Source organism: Rhinoderma darwinii, chromosome 5, assembly GCF_050947455.1.
Source record: "Rhinoderma darwinii isolate aRhiDar2 chromosome 5, aRhiDar2.hap1, whole genome shotgun sequence".
In the NCBI taxonomy this organism is placed as follows: Eukaryota; Metazoa; Chordata; class Amphibia; order Anura; family Rhinodermatidae; genus Rhinoderma; species Rhinoderma darwinii.
In genome coordinates, this window is record NC_134691.1 from 147,418,608 (window position 1) to 147,443,134 (window position 24,527).

General features: G+C 43.5%; 1 protein-coding gene across 8 annotated transcripts in view; it reads right to left on the bottom strand.

Moving 5' to 3' along the window:
• Positions 1 to 1,967: 1,967 nt before the first annotated feature.
• The window catches only part of PHACTR1 (phosphatase and actin regulator 1), a 376,244-nt gene continuing 353,684 nt past the window's right edge, over positions 1,968 to 24,527 (bottom strand). For all 8 annotated transcript variants that reach the window (XM_075826626.1, XM_075826623.1, XM_075826629.1 and 5 more), the window contains 6 exons: positions 21,630 to 21,786; positions 16,334 to 16,389; positions 11,566 to 11,627; positions 6,610 to 6,750; positions 5,443 to 5,519; positions 1,968 to 3,089 (listed from right to left, as the gene is read on the bottom strand). In XM_075826626.1, coding sequence (XP_075682741.1) covers positions 3,074 to 3,089; positions 5,443 to 5,519; positions 6,610 to 6,750; positions 11,566 to 11,627; positions 16,334 to 16,389; positions 21,630 to 21,786 — 509 coding nt within the window. In that variant the 3' untranslated portion in view covers positions 1,968 to 3,073. The remainder of the gene's footprint in view (positions 3,090 to 5,442; positions 5,520 to 6,609; positions 6,751 to 11,565; positions 11,628 to 16,333; positions 16,390 to 21,629; positions 21,787 to 24,527) is intronic.

Here is a 24,527-nt window from a genome sequence, read left to right on the forward strand (position 1 = left end):
GCCTCCTGTTTGAGAGCTGACATTGATTTCTCCATCACAAGCAGGAGGCAGAAAGGAGCAGCCTGAAGGTGCATTTCATAGGAATCCACTAAACTCTGCACACAGGCAGTGTGTCTCAGGAGAGTTTTAGAACTCTCATCATCCTAGTCTTCTACCCATGATTGATAGGTTTCTCTCGGTCAGTTCTTACAAGCAGGATGCAGGGGAGAGCAGGTTGAACTTGCATCTCATAAAATGCACAGGAGACTCTGCATTTTGAGTAAGGCTGGATTCACACGAGCACATTACGTCCGTAATGGTCGGAACGTATTTCGGCCACTAATCCCGGACCGAACACAGTGCAGGGAGCTGGGCTCCTATCATCATAGTTATTTACGATGCTAGGAGTCCCTGCCTCGCTGCGGGACAACTGTCCTGTACTGTAATCATGTTTTCAGCACGGGACAGTAGTTCCACGGAGAGGCAGGGACTCCTAGCATCCTACATAACTATGATGCTAGGAGCCCGGCTCCCTGCAGTGTGTTCGGTCCGGGACTTGCGGCCGAAATACGTTCCGTCCATTACGGACGTAACATGCTCGTGTGAACCCAGCCTTAGAGTACTTTTATAAGTTACATGTCACTGAGCTCTCTATCACTTGCTGCGCTTAGATAGGAATCAGAGCAGGGCAAGTGCAGTATGATGAGACTCTGCCGCTGAAGATCCAGAAGCATAATGTGAAATAGAGGCTGCAGAACTGCACAAGACTACATAATGACAACCACATCAGAGGGGAAGAAAGAGCCAGGAGTGGACGGGCCCATACATGGCACACCAACTAAAACGGGTATACACCATAGCGTCTACGTTAATAATCGCCTATGCTGCACTATATAGGCGGAGAAAATAATTGGCTGGGTTTTTCTGGTATGGTCCGGTACAGTAAAATTGTTGAATAGGCCATCAATATTGTATCAGTGGGGGTGCAACTCCCGGCATCACTTAGCTGACGCTGCAGTACCAGGCACAGCCACTAAAGATAGGCCATGAAATATTACGGTCCCTGAAAACACATTCTGCCTATTACTGCTCTTATTTCTTAAATAAATACTCCAAGCAAAACTGATACACTGTGTGATGCTGAGTGGACGGGGGATTCTCTCTGGTGTTCTTGGAATCCTGACATGAAACCCCTCATTCAAACCCTGTACTAGGCATAACACTGTTTTACCAACAATATTCCTTTTAATCTTTGCGATGGCTGCTTGGTGATTCCCTGAACGTTGAAACAAGATTTTGTAAACCTATGACCAAAAATCATGGCAGGTAGAAATACTGCTTCCATGTGACGGTATTCAGGTATTCTAGGACATTAAAATCTTGTTCAGCTTTTACTAATGGATCAATTACCAGGCGTTTATCTGCAAAACTACAGTGAAAATGCCTGCTGAAACCTGCGTGTGTGCACATACCCTTATGTGTAGTAACTGTATGCACTCTAGGAAGAGATCTATCTGCGCTGTAGACATCTTCCTCCAGTTCCTGAAAAAGCTCATTTCTGTCTGCTGTATCCGCTTCCATGGAGCCAATATCTCTTTCACCGGGGCACCGACGGAACCTACAAGTTTGTGTCTGCATGTAATCACTCCCGCTGGCAAGCCAACACTACACATTTTCATTCTCGCTGTGTCACAAACGGCACAAAAGTTGAAATTTGTTCCATAAATTGTGACTTTTGTGCAGTGTGTGACTTTTCTACCTAAACTGGCATAGAAAAGTTAATACATTTCCTCTATTGGTGAGGTATATTTCTGGGATTGGTGGGGGTCAGACCGCTGACCCCCACTGAATACTAGAACAAAATGGCATCTGCACTAGGAAAGCGCCACTTTGCTGCTGGCTCCCTTGGTGGTTACATTGGTCAGCCATTATTGTCATTGGCCATTATAGTTCTACAATTTTATAGAAATATTAACATGAACAAAAAGTAGATTTTGAAAAATATTCTTGTTTATTTCTTCATTTGATTTACAAGAAAACTCCATGTTAATATGGACAGGCTCAATCCATGGAGGCTTTTAACCTGGCATAATGGCTGAGTCTGTCTTGACCAACCATTCCTACTCTATACAGAACAGGCACAATATAATGACAACACGTTCCCAAAGACAAACACAATCAATATCTGCCTTTAGGAAGATAAGTTCTGGGATGGAATATGAAAGTGGGAATGATCATGTCTGCACCTGCGGATACAGGACTGTAGAAAGAAGGAAAGGTCATGGCCGAGTCAGCTGAAGAGCTGTACACTGACGGAACCGATAATGAAATGCGTGATGTTCCAGATGAGCATGGATGCAGACTGAGAACACGGGGCCACACAACATTCCAAACAAATGAAACGTGTCTTCCTTAAAATGGGTTGACGTTTCTGTTTTTATTTACTGACCCTGATTACTCTCTTAATGTGTTACTAAAATGATGGTTTTGGTGACAAGAACCAGTTGCAAAGCTGCATGATGCTGGTCGTGCCAGTCCTGTTGTGTCTATGTTTTATATATTTCTGAATACACATTCAGCCACAACAGGCTCACAAAACAACAACCAGTCTCCAGCATGGAAGATGCGACGCCGTTAACTGGGAATGCTCGACAAAGGAAAAGTAGTGCAAGTCTCTCTTTGTTGCTTATAAAGCCCACATCGATTTGGCTGAAATGCGTGAAGCTTTTCTGGCATATGCTTTACAGGCCTCCTTAATCCACCCATGTCCCAGATCTTCCATATGATCCACCGCTAACACTGAGACGCAAGATGCGGACACCCGAAGATTTGAGGAAGAACGACTTCTGCTCGGTATGTACATACAGGACAGGTCCGGACATCACTGACGTTTTGTATTGCACAACGCTTCATGTTATTAAGGTCTAGTGGAGATGGAAATCATCTATGAAGAGTATGCAAATGCCGTTTTCTTCTTTTGGAAAAACAAGGCAGTTCCAAAGATTTACATTTAAGTATAAGACAAAATAAAATATCCCAGCACTTGCGGTTCCCTTTTTGAAAACAGTAAAGTATTCAAGTAGAACTTTTAATGCTAGGGTCTGTGAAACCTGCGAGAGAGAGAGAGAGAGAGAGGAATTAAGGTCCAGCATGAATCACAAGATGTTATAAGCATTATCAATTCTAACATACACGGCAATTAATTTTTTCCATTGAAATGACTGTAAATAATGTATGTATAAACGTCATATGATATCAAACCCGGTGACTATACAGAGATGAGTGGCGCCACAGACACAACTTATCTCTTCACATTACAGAAAGTTGCTTCTGTGCTAATCACTGATTGACATTTAGTGCTCTCTTCTTTTCAAAAAGAGGTTCTTCAGCGGCTGCAGTGTCTATTACACGGCTTTGTATCACAGCTGGTGCAAAACCCCCTAATACACACCCCCTGCTACTGCAGACATTCTTTTTTTAAAAGGATGGGGGTGTTTCATATCAATCAATTGTGGGTAGAAATCCCCCTTCCCCTTAGGGTATGTGCACACACACTAATTACGTCCGTAATTGACGGACGTATTTCGGCCGCAAGTACCGGACCGAACACAGTGCAGGGAGCCGGGCTCCTAGCATCATACTTATGTACGATGCTAGGATTCCCTGCCTCGCTGCAGGACAACTGTCCCGTACTGAAAACATGATTACACTACGGGACAGTTGTCCTGCAGCGAGGCAGGGACTCCTAGCATCGTACATAAGTATGATGCTAGGAGCCCGGCTCCCTGCACTGTGTTCGGTCCGGGACTTGCGGCCCAAATACGTCCGTTAACTACGGACGTAATTAGTGTGTGTGCACATACCCTTAGGCTCTGTTCAGACCTCTTTAACACTACGTTTGACATATATGCATTTCCTGACGTATGCAACTGTAGAAGTCGCCCATTGACTTCCATTGTGAAAAAGTATACAGCGATTTATAGATGTTTATTGCGGGATACTTTGCATAGTAAAATGTACGCATCTCAATACAGTGAACTGGCCTAGCCCATGCCAAAAAGGCACTCTTGTCATACTTAAAGCGGGATTCCCAACTCGGACATTTATGGCATATCCACTGTCCGACCCGCTGTTGCTGTGCTCCAGCCTATGGCTGATGAGGTGGCCGGGTTTTCCCAAAAAAACTACTGAGTGTGTTTTGCTACAGTATATCCAGAACTCCAATAGAAGTGAATGGGAGTTACAAAAACAGCATTGCACAGCGAGTGGCCTAAACCCACCTGCAGAAGGTAAAAGCAGTGTCAGGGGGACCCTGTTCTAGAGACCCACATCGGACATTTTCTGTGGCTATGCCCTAAATGTCTGAGATGGGAATGTCCCTTTAAAGGCCTATTGTAGGCTAGGGATATGTTTGCCGTTTATGTTGGGAGCATTCCTGGCATATACGGAAGATGTACACCGTGGTGTGAACCTAGCCCTACACTTCCAGGTTTTACAGCAGCTCAGGTGTGTATTATAAGGAATAATGTACCCATACTATAAATTAGAAAGAATATTAAGTCACCGCAGAGATCAGTGCCTGTATAATTGTACTTAATCTGTGTCCTCACGCTTTTATATGGCCACAAAAATATTCGGTGACATCTATTATTTTTAAACTTGACAGTGGTAGCCATTGAATAACCAATACTATCCACATAGCTTTACACAAGGCACCGTTAAAGACACTATTTACACCTTACTATATCACTGAGTAGCAAAATCAACGATGAAACGATGTAACCGAAGGCCTGTAACTTGTGTGAAAGTGTATTCTTAAAACTTATGTTCAATTGTGAGCAGCGCTTTACAGTATATGTATATATGTGTATATATATATATATATATATATATATGCGCTTGAGAAAGGCCCCATGGAGTAGGGCTGAAACGTCGCATGTGGTGAATAAATCCACTTTTTTCACTATCAAGGTGTGCTGTCTCGTATTTTGAAAGGATTTACTATATATATATATATAATCTACTTAAAAAGAAAAGCAACTGTTGCACTTAAGGTGCGATTCTAAGGGCAATTGCACGCGACCGAGTGCCACGTTTGCCGTTTTTAACGACATCCAAGTGACAACCGATTCATTGACCCATTCCCTTTAGCGGGTGAATCGAGATCGTGAAAACTGAAAAATTCTCAGATCCGTGGAAAGATAGGACATGTTCTATCTTTCCACAGGTCATTGACGGGACCCGGCCGGCGCACACTGTCGTGTGCATGAGGCATAAGGGTGCATTCACACTGTGCTTTTTAGCCGGGTGGCTGAAAACCGTACTGCATAATTGCATGTGTTTTTACCATGATTTGGCGCAGTTTCTGTGTTAACTGAAAAGAAACGCTGCAAATTGCTGTGATTAGTGTGTCATTTATATAATTATGCCAATGATTAGAAGAAACCCAACATTTATACTCACCTTGTTAAATGCCTACTTAATTCATGGACCTCCATTTCTGTACTTTTAAACTCATTTAGCTCTTTCCGTATGGCTGCCTGTAATGATAAGATATAACAAGTGAAATTGCTCTATTGACAGTATATTGTTGAAGGGGTTGTCCAGTCTTTTGTAATTAAATCTTAAAGGAGAACGCCTTTCCTAAATGCAGTCTGAGTGGTGAGCACCTTATGGACATGGGTCCAGTAGCTGAAACCCCGACAATCAGCTGCTATTGCCAGAGGCAGGGAAAATGTGGTATTATATGGCACACATTCAATTCAACAATACATGGTTGCGCCCTGTCTTGCGGAGCGGTCTACAGATAGCTGTCTCTGGCTAGTATCCCCAGTCATGTTTCAAGGCTCTTAAATCAGTCGGACATTGAGTTACAGGGTAGCTACCTATAGGTGGCACTAGAGAGACAAGCTTCTCTTTTCTCGCGGAGAGCTAATTTGCAAACAAGATAGTCTCACGCTTGTGACTAAAGGCCCTATTACACTGGCCAATTTTGGCCGATGCAATGAGCGATGATCAACGAGGCTCTCATTGATCGTCGCTCGTTTTCTCCTGTCACAAGGAGCTATGGATGGGGACGAGCTGTCGTTACTCTGAACGCTTGTCCCCATACATTATTATCGTGTCGACAGCGTGCCGCTGACCACGATAATATTTCAGTTTTTTAAAACGATACAATCAGCAGAACGCTTCCCTGTTTACACAGGACAATTTTCGTCAACGAGCGTTCTATGTTCGCTTGTCTGCCCGATAATTGCCTGGTGTAAAACCCCCTTAAGGAAATCTTTACATATTCTTCTGCTCATCAATTTTCCTACTACATTTATCAACAATTATTTACATTGAAATATTTATAGTGCCAGCTTTTGTGCAGTGTGACACTGTTATTTATATACATATTTGAGCCATGTTCACAAGTAACGTATTTGTAGCAGGTTCTGCAACAAAAATCTGCAACAAAGTACAAAACAATGCACGTAATTGGGGTTTAGAAAAAAAAAAAACATGCTCTATTCTGCCCTGGATTTGTTTCTGATTTGCAGTAGATTTCACCCCTTGCTATAGAAACGGTGAAATCTGTGACAAAGTCCCAAAAATTCGACAAACAATTAGTACAGGAAAAGTACAAACTTTATCAGCGGCTGTTAATCGAGTCCAAGGTTTGTCTGCCCTCCTGTCATAGTCCTGTGCGTCCGCCAACTCCACATAATCACTGAAACGAATTAGGATTTTCTTCTCTCGCAGCTCCTCTACAGTAGGTCTCTGACTGAGCTGCAGATAGAATATATAAGAAAAAGTTAAATAGAAGTATTATTTGGGTTAGATTATCATATTTTCCAGATTATTATTATTTTTTTTTCAATTTTAAATGATTTGCTAGGATCATTGAGTCTGAGGGTATGTTCACAACGGCTTATTTTCAGCTATTTTGACGCCACCAAACATCTGCCCATTGATTTCAATGGGAAAATCGGCGTTCCGTTCCCACGTGGCGTTTTTTTACGCAGGCCATTTTTAAAAATGCCCCGTAAAAAAGAAGTGCATGTCACTTCTTGAACCGTTTTTGGATCCGTTTTTTATTGGGTCAATAGAAAAACAGCTCCAAAAATGTCAGTAAAAAAACGCATCAAAAAACGCTTGATGCTTAAAAAACGGCTGAAAATCAGAGGCTGTTTTCCCTTGAAAACAGCTTCGTATTTTACAGACGTTTTTTGTTAAGCGTGTAAACATATCCTAAGGCTTTGATCACATCTGCGTGCTTGTTTTCCGTTGTTCTACTCTGTCATAGGATCAGAACAATGAAAAATCTGAAGAACTGGATCCACTGCATGATGGATACCAACGGCGCCGAGAGAACCCAATGACTTAAATGGTTCCTTCAGGTTTCTGTCACTGTCCATCGTTTTAATGGACAAAATAGTGCAGATCCCTCAAGAGCCTCAGTCGAATATGTGAACGAAACTTAGACTAGCATTATCATACTGTGTATTAGCAGTGATGTGTGTTTAACAGCTCTGCAAAAAGCACCTTGTGGAATATTTGATTCATACAAATACAGGGGCAGACACAGTAATAGTAGCATATTTACTATATAGACATTATAGGCTGGTGTCACGGGCAACACAGGAACCTCAGGACACTTTTCCATATGTTCATTTTCAAACAAAGTTGAAGGGATTTTTCGGCTTTACTGAATGAAGTTTAATAAAGAGAAAAAAGACTGTACATTGATTCCCATATCTGTGCGTCTCTTCACACTGGGGCTGCTGCAGATATTCACAAACAATGTCGTCCATGGGCAGAGAGTTCATGGTATATTGTGCTGGTATTAGTACATCAATTTCAATGGCTGCATACAAAAGACACGTACATTCTAAACATTCACTACCAGGGCCGGACTGCCCATCTGACAAATGCCGGATGGGCTGGTGTCTGCAGTGGGCCACACTTCTCTTCATCCCTCACAGGCTGCTGTAGCTTCTCCCCCTCCATTCTGACCTGTCTCCGCATGCGACAGGGTCAGCCACCCAGCCAATGTAGTCTTCTCTTTCTCTGACCTCTCTCTCTCTCTGCATCAGGGCAGACATACCGCCAATGCAGCAGGTGCACAGGGGCTCCAAGCGGTGGGTGGTGCCTTTCTACCACAGTTAGATTAAGGAGCAGAAGCTAAGTTGGTAAGGGACTGAAGTCTTGATTTTTTTTTTTTTTTAAATGGGATGTCCGGAGGGTTGTGGATTAATTGCAAAGTGGACAGGGCTAACCTGACTCGAGGGCAAGGTTTTTTTTTGCAGCTGGTAGGTACTCTACCAGGGCTTACCGATTGGAAATAAGAGACTTGGTAAGTTGGATTGATGTGTGTGTGTTTGTATGGCGCTTATGCATCATGTGTGCTATCTAAGTGGTGTCCGTACTGAATATGTCCTGTGTGTGTGGCTTGTGCCTAGAGTGTGAGTGATGTGTAAATGACGCCTGTGTGTTCTATGTGTGAGTGGTGCATGTGTGCCATGTGTCCTGGTTCCAGGTGGCACATGTGCAGCATGGGTCTAAGGTGTGGGTGAGGTGTGTGCAGTGTATGGTGGCATGTGTGCAGCATGTGTACAGGGTTGGGGGTGGCACATGTACATTCTTTAATTATATACACATATATTTTATATATAAAGAATAAAAAATGTCTTATTGTGGTTTTGTTGGCACTGAAGGAGTTGGATAAACATCTTGCCCAGGGCAGTACTGTCCGTGTTTGCCCCTGCTCAGCACAAGGGAGGAGTGTGTTGTGCCTGCAGAGAAAAGAGATGGTCGTATGCAGCAGCCTGAAATCCATCCCTAGCGCTGCCAAGCTATTGATGAATTCTGCCCGCCTGCACAGCCTCCCCGTGTGAACATATATCAGCCCCGATAGGCGAGCCCTGCTGTTCTGCTCCACTGTGTATTTATATATTGGTTATGCTGGGACTTGTAGTTCCTCATTGCTCCGCTGCATATTTATTTATTACTAGGTTATTCTGTGAATTATAGTGCTTCAGGTCTCCACTGCATATTTATTCATTACTAGGTTATGCTGGGACTTATAGTACCTCAATATTCCAGTATGTAATTATTCATAACTACTGTTTCCGGAACTCCCATTCACTTCTATGGAAGTTACAGAAACAGCATAGCTCAGCGAGCTTGGCTGTTCCCAGAATTACTGGCCACCTCATCAATGATTCTCCACCAGGATGCAGCAGTCCGCAACCTCCCCACCAGATGGGACAGGAGACCCTCGTTCAGGATATAGGTGCATGTCCCAAAGATTTGTACCTGCATCCAGAAGACTGTGGATAGGCCATAAATGTCAAAGATGGGAATGCTTCTTTGAAGATAGGATGTCAGGGCTGGATATAACCATATATCCTGACATCATATGTAACGAGACTGAGAGGACACTCATCTTGACAACAATGATATAGCAGATATAAGTGGCAAATCCTACTCCGTGGGAAGCCAGGTCTCCAAAACAACACCCCTTTTTCACCCGGCCGATATTTCTGAATGAACAATGTGGCAAGTGGGCCTGTGTGCTTTGAAATGCCAGGGCCGAATTTCAGTCCAAGTCTCGCCGTGTTCAATACAATGTAACATCTGGATGGAAAAAAACATTCAAAATAACTGCGTGATAAGCAAACATATTTAAAAGGGTTTTCCAGGACTTAAAAATTCATGGCCCATCCTTACAGTATTTGATTGGTGGGGGTCCAACTCCAGACACCCCTGCCGACAAGCTGAGTGTGCACTAGAGAGCACTGCGACCCCTTCATTGTTTACACAAGCAATTGTGTTTGTGCCGGGTATTGTATCTCAGTCCCATTCAAGTGAATGGGACCTTATGTATAAAGTTTCCAAGCTATTTGCATATATTTCCTCATGAAAGAAAATGTACATATTTATTTCAGAAAGCCTTTGAAGTTTCTTACAGGAAGAGAAAACCATTTAAACCAGTATTTATTTATTTATTTTTTACTTTTGTTCGGATTCTTTTTGAAGGTTTTTGATAATTGAAGGACAATAATTTATAACGGCATAAAACGTAATTTTTTTTCTTATGAGACTGGACATGTTTAGCCTGCAGATGAGAGGATAAAGGGTGAGCAGGTCTCTATGTGATATGCTTTTCAGGCCCGCTGCACACGGTTTGGTAATTCTGCGAAATATAGTAGAGTACAGAACAAATCTCATCCACACACTGAGGAAAAAAATCAGAAAACATGTGCGGAAATTGACCTGCCATGCGGATTCTCCAGCAGCATGTCAATTTATCTTACGTTAAACGCAGCATTTCTGTCCTGAGGCCTTAAGGGTGTGTAAAAATCTGCAGCAGTAACTCTGTAGCAAATTCCACCGCGGAATTACTATTGCAGACTTTGTGGCGTGTTAGAAGCGCATTTGTCACGCGGATGTCAGTGCGGAATTTCACATAGCATTGAAGTCTATGATAAAATTCCACATCCAAAATCCGGAACTCATACAGAAAACACTGAGGAAAATATTTCTGCAGCAGAAATATTCTGCACGAAACTTAGACTATGTGTTGTGGGTTTTGTTTCCTCCCAAGTGAATACATGGTGTAAATTTCTGCAACTGATTTTTCCACTATGAAATTGATGCCATGTGTGACTGGCACCATTAAAGAAGATCTGTCACCAGTATATTAATGCCTTATCTCCTAAGTAATCTAATAATCGCTATGTTGCTGATAACTATAGTGTAACATTTTTTCAAAAACTTTTATTATTTGCAGCTATGTCAATTTCTAAATCTGGTAATGTGGCTCTAATAGCCAAATAGGAGGTGACTCTTTCTTTTCACTCTGGGCAGCTGTTTTTCTGTATGACGCTGTCCAATCAGCTTACAGCTTCCCCCCCTTCCCTACCCAGCAACACAGCCTGACCTTATTGTATACAGCTTCCTTTTAACTGGTGATGTCTCCTAGAACAGCGATCCTGGTGTCATATGGAAGATTAGGTGGTCCACAGCCAGAGATATGGCTGAAGTGGTACCCCTTCCCTCCCACCTCAGTCTCTAACACTGTGTGACGCAGCTTCATGCTGATAGGACAGTGTCAGAGGGTGTGAGGTAGCTCCACCTCTTCAGAATCGCTGGTGTTGACGCCCACTTGTCTAGTATAGCCTCATTTGCATATTTAGAAAAAACGTTTCAAATAATAAATGTTTTCGGACACAATTTTCACTAGCAGTATAAGTGTGACAGCGCCTATTAGATTATCTAAGAGATAGGGCTTTACTAAACTAGTAACAGAGCCTCTTTAACAGAGCATTTTTGGGCACTTTTGCAAAAAAAAAAAATCGATGCAACTGATTAGTAAAATTCCAATATTTCTACAAGTAAAATAAATATAATTACCAAACTTTTAGTGCTTTTACTAATATATGACTAATTTTACGTTTTGGGTGGAAACACTTTAAATTGCGATGATGTCAGAATTAAATTGTCTTGAATAGTTTGTTAAGCTTTTGGTTGTTTGTGCAGGCTCCTGTGCATTTAGCTATGCCTACTATAATGAAGTAGTGGTTCATTCCATCATCTCACCTTGCGTGTAAGTCTCCTTTTAATTTCTCGTTTCTCCTCCTGCTCTTCTTGTTCATTGCGAGCTGTAAATTACAAGCAGGGTTAACACACTCAACAATATTGTAATTTCATTAAACAAACATTAAGCAGCATAAACTCATAAACGATATCTAAGCAAATGAGTCATAAATCCCCATGAAGAGAGTTTACACAGTCTATTGTGTGGTTCTCTGACTGCTATACAGTGCATATGAATTTATTTTAAGAGCCAGAATGTCACTCAATAATGCCCCAAACAATGTATACACAACCATCTCAACTGTTTCATATGAATTTACCCTTATATTATACAATATGAGATACAGTCATACCTTTTACTAACAGCTCCATGCAGAGCCGGCGTCCGCACCCGGCGAAACCGGGCAAGTGTCGGGGCCCACTCGGCCGCCGGGTGCTGACGTTGCCGTCGTCACGGCATCACTGTTCATATATGGACAGTGATGTAAGGGGGAGAGAAGGAGTCCCAGGCAGAGCTCTAGCGGCTCTGCTCTGGGACTCCGTCTCTGGGGAAGCTCCTGAAATCACTGTCCATATATGGACAGTGTTGTCAGGAGCAGAGCTGGGTCCTAGACAGTGGTGTAGCTATAGGGGTCGCAACGGTCACAACTGCGACCGGGACCTAAAGCCTGGGGGCCCGCAGAGCCCCCGTTGCCACACAGCGCTGGTCCCGCTTCCAACTGAATCTGCCTCCGAAGGACGCGCATCCAGTTTGGTTTCAATGCTCCAGTATTCACTGTGCTGCGAGCGGCTCGGCGCAGGCAGGGGCGATGTAGTGACGTCATCGCGCCTGTATGCGCCGAGTCATTCACAGCACAGCACAGTGCAGAGAAGGATCTCCTCTACCAGTTTTGGGAACGGGGGATAGGTGAGTAATTATGTTATTACTTTTCTATTAGAAAAACTATAGAATGTAGGGTACAATTAACACGATACAGTTTGAAGAAAATGTATAAATTTTATTGGGTATTCACACAGAGGCTGTAACTATTCTTTTGGTTAGGCCAATTGGCCTGGAAGTACATTAATATATTACCCATGGTACTGTTATTTATTGGTATTTGTATGTCCTCTGTAATTGACAGACGTTTTTATTCATGCTTAGCATGACTCATCTTTTAAATGTTGTTATACCCAATAAAATTTATACATTTTCTTCAAACTGTATCGTGTTAATTGCACCCTACATTCTATAGTTTTTATATCAGTCGTTTAGGGCAATACACCAAGGTTTACTTGGCTCTATTGAGGTCTAGCCCTAGATATAGGTACTAATACATTATATATCTACATATGTATATTGACTAGACCTCTTCCTGGATGTACCAATAGGTTTATACTTTTCTATTAGGTACATACATATAGGGGCATTATACTGGGTATGGGAGTGGGGGCTCATAAGGTAGCTGCTGAGAGGGCATTATACTGTATGGGGGCATTATACTATATGGGACAGCTATGGGGGGATTATACTGTATGGGACAGCTATGGGGGGCATTATACTGTATGGGGCATTATACTGTATCAGGTAGCTATGAGGGGCATTATATTGTATGTGGAAGCTATGGAGGGCATTATACTGTATGGGGCAGCTATGGGGGGCATTATACTGTATGGGGGCATTATACTGTATGGGGCAGCTATGGGAGGCATACTGTATGAGGGCATTATACTGTATGAGGCAGCTATGGGGGGCATTATACTGTATGGGGCAGATATGGGGCCATTATTCTGTATGGGGGAAATTATATTTATGGGGCAGCTATGGGGGCATTATACTGTATGTGGCACCAATGGGTGGCAATATACTGTGGGGGTAGCTATGAGGGCATTATACTGTGATGGTCAGCTATGGGGGGCATTATACTGTGTTGGGGCAGCTATGGGGGAATTATATTGTGATGTCAACTATGGGGGGGCCTTATACAGTGTGAGGGCAGCTATGGGGAGCATTATACTGTGTGGCTGTGTGGAGGGCAGCTATGGGGGCATTATACTGTGTGGTGGCATTATACTGTGGGGGCAGCTTTGAGGGGCATTATACTGTGGGGACAATCATGAGATCTGTCAAGCAATACAGCTAGGCATAAGCGTGCGCAGGGGTCTGGTCGTGTTGGGGAGGGGGTGGGGGGGCCCAAGCTGAATTCCTGCACCAGGGCCCATGAGCCTTTAGCTATGCCCCTGGTCCCAGGCTGAGTGCTAGTAGTGCTGTGTTCGGGACTATGGCTCTGGGGTTGCCCCAGACAACACTGTCCATATATGGACAGTGATGCCAGGGGCTTCTCCTGAAGCGGAATCCCCAGCCAGAGCATCGGCAAAGCTCTGGCTGGGGATTCCACTCCTAGAGGGAGCCCCAAAGGCACTACCTACAGGGAGGGGCGCTGTGTGGAACTACCAGGGAGAAGGGCTGTGTGGCACTACCAGGGAGGGGGGTCTGTGGGGGGCACAGCAAAAGCCATGTTCCGTAAAGCGCTTACAACACATCAAAGGGATCTGATTGTTGAAAGACATCAGTCAGGAGAAGGGTACCAAAGAATTTCCAAGGCATTAGATATACCATGGAACACGGTCATCAAGAAGTGGATTATATTTGGCACAACAGTGACATTACCAAGAACTGGACCTCCCTCAAAACTAGATGAAAAGACAAGACAAAAATTTGACCAGGAATCTACCAAGAGGCCTACAGCAACATTAATGGAGCTGCAGGACTTTCTGGCAGGTACTGGTTGTGTAGGGCATGTGGCAACAATCTGCCGTATTCTTCATATGTCTGGGCTGTGGGGTAGGGTGGCAAGACGGAAACCTTTTCTAACAAAGGAAAACATCCTAGCTCGGCTAAGCTTTGCAAAGACCTACATCAAGTCTGCCAAAAGAATGTGGGAAAACATGTTATGGTCTGATGAAACCAAGGTTGAACTTTTTGGCCATAATTCCAAAAGGTATGTTTGGCGCAAAGCAAACACTGCACATCACCAAAAGAACACCATACCCACAGTGAAGCATGGTGGAGGCAGCATTATTCTTTGGGGCCGTTTTTCTGCGGCGGAAACTGGGGCTTTAGTCAAGGTGGAGGGAATTATGAACAGTTCCAAATATCAGTCAATATTGGCACAAAACCCGCAGGCCTCTGCTAAAAAGCTGAAGATGAAGAGGAATTTCACCTTCCAGCACGACAACAACCCAAAGAATACCTCCAAATCAACAAAAGAATGGCTTCACCAGAAGATCAAAGTTTCGGAATTGCCCAGCCAAAGCCCAGACCTGAATCCCATTGAAAATCTGTGTGGTGACCTGAAGTGGGCTGTACACAGGAGATGCCCTCACAATCCGACAGATTTCGAGCGCTTTTGCAAGGAAGAGTGGGCAACAATTGCCAAGTCAAGATGTGCCATGCTGATAGACTTCTACCCAAAAAGACTGAATGCTGTCATAAAGTCAAAGGGTAATTCAACAAAGTATTAGTTTATGGGTGTGCATATTTATGCAACCACATCATTTTTGTTCTTTATTTTTACTTTTCCACCCTAAAAGATTTCAGTTTGATTTTCAATATAATTGTAAAGATTATAGGTGACATAAAAGGTGTAAAAAGTTCTGAAATTATAACCACTGTATATGTTCTAGCCAATATAACACATTTTTATCAGAACTGACAAGGAGGATCAGAATCATTTAATCACAGCTACCCCTTCTTTCTTTTTTAAGGTGGACTCACAGTGAATACATAAACAATTATTTTCAACGTTGTACAGGACATTTAAAAAAACAGGCTGAAGGTAGGGGGATGTGCTAAAATAACAAAATAAGTAATACTCGCCTGGTAAATCCACCACTGCTCCAGCGCCACCACTCCGGTGGTCCCCGCTGGTCTGTTTACTTTTACAGGAAGTGATGAAGTCCCGGACCATCTATGTGATCGCTGCAGCCAATCACTGCCCTCAGCGATGAGGCACCGTTCTTGCCAACAACACCGCTGAGGCCACTGACTTGCTGCAGCTGTTACAAGGATGGAATGGTATGTCATCCCTTCCTGTAAAAGATAACAGAGTGGCAGGGGATTTACCAGGTGAGTATTACTTATTTTGTTTTTTTATCACATCCCCTGCCTTCAGGCAACATTTTAAATGTCCCAGAAAACCCCTTTTAAAAGAAAGAGAGGATGCTCCTGATATACACAGACTGCAGGAGAAGACCAGGAGGTTCTGCCAACTGCATCTTAACTACAGGGCACAGAAGGTTAATGTCTACAGTATGGAAGATTCACTTCTGAAGATCTGCCTCCTTATCATAAACGGGAATGTAGCTTAAAGGCCCTTTTACACTGGGCGATTATCGGGCAGACAAGCGTTCATAGAACACTCGTTCCCGATAATTGCCCTGTGTAAACAGGGCAGCGATCAGCAGATGAACGAGCAAACGCTCAATCATCTGCTGATCGTATCGTTTTAAAAAAGTTAAATATTATCGTTGTCGGCAGCACATCTCACTGTGTAAAGAGAGACGCTCTACTCACATGATGATAATGTATGGAGACGAGCGATCCGAGTAACAGCCGCTCGTCCCCATCCATAGCTCCGTGTGATAGAAGCAAAGGAGCGCCGATCAACGATGTCTCGTTGATCGGCGCTCGCTGCACCGGCAGAATATCGGCAGGTGTAAAATGCCCTTAAAACATGCCTACTGTTATTATAATACTCTTACAGAATTGAAAAGTCAATTATTTACTTACGTTTCAGAATATTTCTTTGTTCCAACTCTTCAGCTGTTGGCCTTTGGCTTAGTCGTCTGCAAAAAAAAGATTGAGATCTTCTTAACCATGTTTTCGTCTGCATGTATTGCTATTGTATTCCAAGACTTGTTTTATAATGCGTGCTGCTATAAGACTCATTGTTCTAGACACAAGGAAACCTCAGATACATAAATGACATTACGACATGTGTAGAGTGCGGGACATGCTGTTACGTCATCCGTACTTTCAGCCATAGACTTCAGTGCGATAACAAGGCTTTACAACATTTCCTTTACTTGTCACAAACTTCCTGACTTCACAATTGTGTTGCTTTATGTGTTTTGTTGGTATAACAGAACAATGATGAGGCAGACACAGGCTGAATAAGGCTAAGTTCAGACGAGAGTAGCTAACCTCGGACGTGAAAAACTGAAGTTTTTCACGTCCGAGGTGCACCCGTGCGGGGAGCGTTGTCACGGATCCCCCATAGACTAGAGTCTATGGAGGGATGCTTGACATGCAGTAAAATAGGACATGTCCTATTTTTTCACCGACCCTTCACACGCTCCGTTGAAAGAACGGTCGTGTGAACGGCCCCATTGAAGTACATGAGTCCGAGTGATGGCCGTTGTTTTAATGGCCGTCACACGGACTACATATACCCTCATCTGAATGAGCCCTCATACAGTGCTGTGCAAGGCATGGATTTTATCTCCTAGTTTTATCTCTTACACGGATGTATTATCTAATTTGTACCTGTACTTTAGGCTACATTCACACGAGCGTGACAGATTTACGTGCGTAAAATCTGTCCGTGTGCATTGCGTTTTGCATCAGCGTGCTTTGCGTGTGCCATGTGTTTTTCACACACGCAAGCACTTCTTTTTTTTATTTTATGTAATAGATGTGTAAAACACGGATAGCACACGGATGTGCATCCGTGTGCTGTCCGTGGTTTTCACGCACCCATAGACATCAATGGGCGACGCACCAATATAGGACGTGCAATGAGTTTCACGCAACGGACACTCGCTACGTGAAAACTCACGCATGTGTGAACAGCCCCATTGATATCAATGGGGCCAAATGCTGTGCATTGTTTCAACGCACAGCACACGGACGAGATTCACGCTTACCCCCTTACTCCACAGTACAACTTATTTTATAATGTGTCTCATTTTTCTGCTCCGTTATTGGAGTATTACAGTATTATGGCTTAGTACTGGTTCTATGTAGTGGCCCTTGTAGCATTAACCTAACAGTTAGCTACATAATACAACCATTAGCAGGCCATAACCCTTGTTTCTTTAGAATGTATGAACACTCATTTTATGCTATGGAAATACTAATCTATTATAGTTGTAACCGCTGCTTGTCAGTCGCTACAGAGGAACATTGCAAGCGGCTACTTGATGGTTGATAAACTCTTGTCTTGGAGCTCCACAATGCTTCAATCTCACAGTTCTCTGCATGCCACTGGATATGATGAATGAGCTCCAGATGTATTATCAATAGAATATATTACTATGTAACCTTCCAGCTCACTGAATTTGACCACAAATTCCATATGACAGTACCAGCACAGTCACATAGGCTTAGCTGCACAAAATGTAAGGGTGCTTGACTTGGCTCCGTTGCAGCGATATGAACGATATTCTGCTTATGCAAATGAGCTGTTTGGAGCAACGAGGGTGTCACCGTTGCTCCAAACAGCTGTACTGAATGACAACAAGCAGAGATCTTGAAAACAGTGAGGAGTCAATACAGAAAGTATATTGGAAAATTGTATAGCATTTAATTATACAACAAATCAATTTGCTTAAACCGGACAACCCTTTTAAACGGGTATTCCCATCTCGGACATTAATGACATATCCACAGGGCAGGTGGGCTCACACAATTAGATCAAAATGTGCGCTAAGAACCTCCCTATTGTAAGTAGATTCAGCAGCAATGCATATTTATTTATTTATAGTGTTTAGGTGGCATTAGTGTTCGCAGCATGCTGACACCATTTTTGGATATTATATAAATGTCCGATAGATGCGGGTCCCACCGCTGGACCCACACCTATCTCTAGAACAGGACCCCCTGACCCCCGTCCAGCCATCTAGTGTCACCGGAGCGGCCACTGATTTACGAGGTGGCCGTGAGTATGGAAACATTCGAGCTTGCAGAGTTGTGCTGTTACCATAAGGGCAGATTCACACGAACGTTGCGTTTTTGCGCGCGCAAACAACGCAGCGTTTTGCGAGCGCAAAAACCATTTGACAGCTGCGTGTGTCATGCGTGTCTGATGCGCGGCTGCGTGATTTTCGCGCAGCCAGCATCATAGAGATGAGGCTTGTCGACGCCCGTCACTGTCCAAGGTGCTGAAAGAGCTAAATCTTTCAGCACCCTCGACAGTGAATGCCGAACACAACAGCGAAAAACCTGCAAAAAAAAAAGATAAAGTTCCTACTTACCGAGAACTTCCCGGCTGTTGCCTTGGTGACGCGTCCTTGGTGACGCGCCTCTCTTGACATCGGGCCCCACCTCCCTGGATGACGCGGCAGTCCAAGTGACCGCTGCAGCCTGTGATTGGCTGCAGCCTGTGCTTGGCCTGTGATTGGCTGGAGCTGTCACTTGAACTGAAGTGTCATCCCGGGAGGTCGGACTGCAGGAAGGAGACAGGAGTTATGGTAAGTTAGAACTTCAGGTTTTTTTACAGGTTCATGTATATTGGGATCGCAAGTCACTGTCCATGGTGCTGAAACAGTTTAACTCTTTCAGCACCATGCATAGTGAATGTCTCCCGACGTCGCGGACCGGAATTTTTTTTGCCGGGTTCGGCCAAAAGGAGTTTGGCCGAACCCGGTGAAGTTAGCTTCGGTTGTCGGGGTTCGCTCCTCGCAAAGACACTCCGTTTGGATGCTTGGAAACAGAAAAGCACGTAGTGCTTTTCTGTTTCCATTCATCCTTTTGACAGCTGGTGCGCTGTTTCAGTCGGTTCGCACGGAAGTGCTTCCGTGCGACCTGCCTGGTTTTCACGCACCCATTGACTTCAATGGGTGCGTGATGCGTGAAATACGCAGAGTTATTGAACCTGTCGCGTATTTTGCGCAGCGAACAAACGCTGCGCAAAATACACGGACTGTGTGTACTGCCCCATAGACTTCTATAGGGCATTGCGTGCCGCGCGAAAACCACGCGGCCTACACGCTGCCAAATCACGCTCGTGTGAATCCCCCCTAACTCCAATAGAAGTAAATAGAAGTTAGGGAAGCACAGCGAACTACACGGTTTCCAGAGCTCATGAGCTATGTAAACAGTGTAACTCACTATGCTACACTGTTTCTGAAACTCCCATCACTTATACAGGAGTTACAGAAACAGCATAGCAAAATGCACATAACTGTTTCCGGAAAACCCGGCCACCTCATAAGTCAGTGGCCAGAGCCCAGCTACAGTAGGAGAAGGTAGGACAGGGGTAAGGGGACTCTGTTCTAGAGATTTGCGGGTCCTGCATCTATCAGTAATTTATGACATATCCTGTGGATCTGCTTGAAGCAGGGATACCAACAGAGCTTAACTTAACCCCTTAAAGACCAGCCTATTTTAGACCTTAATGACCAGGCTATTGTTTACGATTTTCCATCGTCGCATTCCAAGAGCTATAACTTTTTTTATTTTTGCGTCGACATAGCTGTATAAGGTCTTGTTTTTTGCGGGACAAATTGTATTTTTTAATAGCACCATTTTGAGGTACATATTATTTATTCATTAACTTTTATTAAGTCAAGAGAGGTTGGAGACCACTTTCTACTGCACAAGCATGTGCAGGATATGCGCTGAATACATTCATATAGTCTCGTTTCGGTTGCGGATGCGTTTAGTTTTGCCGTTGCCTGTAAGGAAGATTGCAGGAGCTTGTTATGGTGATATAAACTTGTTGAAGATCTAAGGACTCTGCATGCTGTTTTTGACAGTAGTTTAGAGTTTTTGAGAGTTAAGGATTAAGAAGCCATCAAGCCTCCTCCGCTATTGAGCACCGCATCTGAGGGGTTAAACGGGTGAGATCGATACTAATATCGATCTCACCCGGCAGAGCAGGGATGCTCCCAGCCCTCAGCTGCCTCTGGCAGCTGAGAGCAGGGAGATTTGACAGCTCCCTGCTCTGTTTACTTATTCCGATGCCGCGACGTAAAAAGTCTATTGCATCGGAATAAGGCCAGTTAGTGACCGACGTAAAAAGACTATGAGCCGGTCACTAACGGGTTAAAGGCTATGTAAATCCTTGAAAGTAATTTTTGTTTTCAATACAAATGTCAGTGAGGGTGTGTGGTGCAATTTTCAAATTAGTTTTTATTAAAAATAATTTTTACTTTTTGAGATACAGCTGCTCTGTATCCTGTGTATAGAGCAGCTGTATAATTCGCTGAATCCTGTACCCGTCAGGTCCGTGGGACTGACGGCTTCAGTGTCAGCGGGTCCTGCGTGTGGATCCACTTGTTATCAATCACATCTAAGTTCAGACCAGAGACATTCAGGACCCACTGACACTGAACCTGTCAATCCCGCAGACCTGACGGATTCAGGTCTTCGCGAACGATACAGCTGCTCTGTATACAGAATACATTTTTAATAAAAACTAATTTGAAAGTTGCACCAAACACACTGACTGACATTTTTCTTTAAAAAAAACAATATGTAGCCTTTAAACAGTGATCTCCACACTTGACTGTATACAATCTCCATGTAGCTAGAATGAATAGTGGGAGGTAAGGAAAGTACATCAATAGAGTTCATCAAGTTAAGTCTTCTTAAAAAAATAAAAATAAGAATAACAGGAATAAATGACTATAAATAAGTAACCATGGAGATACCACAGCTGACATATTCCCATGCTGGAATCATCTTATTGAAATAAATGCCTAAGTGGGAAATGCCCGATTTTATACGTCTTGTGATATTAACAGCTCATGTGTTTAAGGTAAAGCTGCAGGATGTCACTTATATGACGCTCACTACAATTCTTGCAAAATTCACTGTGATGAAATACTGCTTTGTGTAGTGCAACGATGGCAAATATTTTTCCAATGTCTGGTAGTTGAACTTTGATTTACCTAATGTGATAACTTAGGATACAAAGTATACCTCTAGCTGAGTAGTGATGTGACCACCTCAAGAGTTATAATGACAGGTGAGGGGCATGAGTGCCGCCATATCAAATAAAACCACATCATAGAATAATTCATTAGCATCATTTGCATTAGACTTTACAATATAAAGATTGGAGCAATAAAAAAGAACCTACCTAATAAGCTTAGTCCCAATTTGCTGCCGCAGTTCCAGTCTCTCTTCATCTGTCTGCACGGGCAGGATGTTCTTCTCCTCTAACTCTCTCTTGGAGGGTCTGTTGCTTAACTTGATCGCCAAAGAATCTTTCCTGAGAACCTTTAATGCCAGTGAACCTTAGGAAATAAGAAAATAAAAAGTTACTGTCAGGCTAGCATGTCCTAAGTGCACAAAAATGTATAAGATACAAAAAAAATAAATCTAAAAATGTTAGCAAATTGCCAGATCCATCAGAAATGAGATTCAATCACTGTAGTCACTATCGCTGTGACCGTATGGTGTAAAAGGTGATAAAGTCGTTTGAAGGAATCTACGATCTGCAAACGGTTTTTGTTCTAGTGATTAGGACAGCCATTTAGCAACAGGTAATGGGTGAAGGCTGATTTAGTTGGAGCTAAGTGTCCACCGTGTGCCGGTGGCAGCTGCGATCATGTGACCTCTACAGGGATTCTTGCGACACAGGAACTCCTTCAGAATTTTTGTAGGAGGCTTGATGGCTTCTTAATCCTGAACTCTCAAAAACTCTAAACTACTGTCAAAAACAGCATGCAGAGTCCTGAGATCTTCAACAAGTTTATATCACCATAACAAGCTCCTGCAATCTTCCTTACAGGCAACGGCAAAACTAAACGCATACGCAACCGAAACGAGACTATATGAATGTATTCAGCGCATATCCTGCACATGCTTGTGCAGTAGAAAGTGGTCTCCAACCTCTCTTGACTGATGTAGTAGCGCTAGTGCCCTCCACTTCTTGGTCTCAGAAAAGGCTATCCCAGGATTCTGACCAGCAATGGGGGGGGGGGGGGGGCACGTCCCTATTTTTTTTTATTTTGGTTGGTAGCTCTCATAAATTCTAGGTGTTCATTTTCTAATGGATGCCAGTAGAATTTCACAAAGGTTCTCCCAGAGGGCCACCTTGCAGCTTTGAGAATAGTGAAAAGAGGAACTCCTCTGGCTACAGCTCTTGAGGAAGCCGCTCTCCTGATGGAATGAACCTAGAAGAGTGTAGTATTGAAACCTGCACTCTTCATGGCTGAAAGTATCCAACCCCTTAGGGGGATTCGCTGAGGCTCTGTGATAAGGCGGTCTGGATTTTATATGATAAGCCTTCCCAGAATTTCTGAGCCAGAAACTCAAGGGCAGCCTTTAAATCAGGCATGTCCCTCAAGTTAGAGCCTCTTCCAGAATACCAGTTCTGAAACTCTGCTATAATACCTCCCTCTCACTGCTTTGTTGAGAGAGAAGGCTCCCCATGCCATCAGAGAAGCATCCGATGTTATCGTGATGTCTGGAGGCCTCTGCCGGACCGGTCAAGGAAGGGGAGGATCCAGAAGGAGGATCCTTTCCATCTCTTGTCTGACTTTTTTGAGGCAAACTGAACTTGTGTTCCAGTTTGTGCCCCACTAAAGAGCGCATAACCAGAACTGCATCTGGCAGCACCTGATAAAAGCTGTTCTGAAACCTGGCTGCATTGTCACCAGTTTCCCGATCAAGCTGGCGTGTTCTCTCAAATCTACTCTCTCCTTGTTTAACGCTCTTGCAACATGGTCTGCTGCCTTTGACCATTTTTGTCTGGAATCCCCAAGGTGAATGAGACCTTGTTTATCACAAATCCTCGGAAAGGTCAAGGATCTTGTGGGGGCAAGGACTGGCTTTTCCACGTTTATGGAAAAACCTTGTTTATGGTGTTTGCGCTTTTCAGTTATATGAAATACCAGTAAGTCAGCTAGGTAGATGAGGCAAGCCACCCCTGACACTCTTAGGTGCGTAACAAAAAATGTCATCAGTCTTGAAAATGTGTAAGGTGCGCTGGGGAGACCAAACACCATAACATACCAGTGAAACAGCGTCCCTTATGTCTATCTCTATCAAGAACATGTATTTTCGAATCAGAACTTTTTGGATTTCAGTAGCCATTTAAAGGGGTTGGCAGGATTACATTTTATTTATGTTTTAACTTAATGTGCCATTCACAATTAATTTTTGAATGTACAATGCGTTTAATTGTGCCACCGTTACTTATTTCTACATTGCGGTCACGTGACCGCAGCTAGTGTAATTTTTTTTTATTTCCTGTGATGTTCCGTGGCTTTGCTCAGCCAGCACTTCCGGCTGAGCAGAGGCACAGCGTGTCATCAACGACGTATACAGGCAGTGGGGAGGGCGGATGTTTCATGAGCTCTTCAGAGCTCCGCCTCTGGTCCTACTGCCTGTAAACGTAGTGGATGACGCGCGTGCCTCTGCTCAGCCGGAAGTGCTGGCTAAGCAAAGAGACGGAACGTCGTCTCTCCTAGTACACGCCCCCTCATCCTTCTACTCTCTCTGCATTCATGTTATGCCTCAGTCCGTGCTCGCCCCGATGGTTACACATAGTTGCAAAGAGACAGTCTAAAACGTAGGCAAATTTTCGGGGAAAAAAATCGTAACTGCCTTGCTTGTATTTTGCATTCTTTCTCCTTTCTTTTCTCTTCTTTTTCTCTTCTTTTTCTTTTTTTTTCTTTTCTTTCTCTTTTATTGTACTGGTTGATTAGTGGATAAGATAAAAAAGTATATTAGATATGTATGTTAAAACTAATTTGTTTTTTTCCTTATGTTTGTTTTGCTGAAAAATAACATTAAAAAATTAAATTTAAAAAAAAAAAGAGACAGTCCCGACAAATTACTGTCCCGGGACTTGTCCCGGCAACTGCTACATTCAATTTTATCTCAGGACGCAGATATAATTGAATACTATGGCAGAGGAGGAAACTATCCGCTTCCTTCTCTGCCATTCACTCCTGGAGTGGAATCCCAGCCCAAATCATTGCCGACGCCCTGGCCGGCGATTCCGCTGCAGGAGGTGCCTCTGACGTCA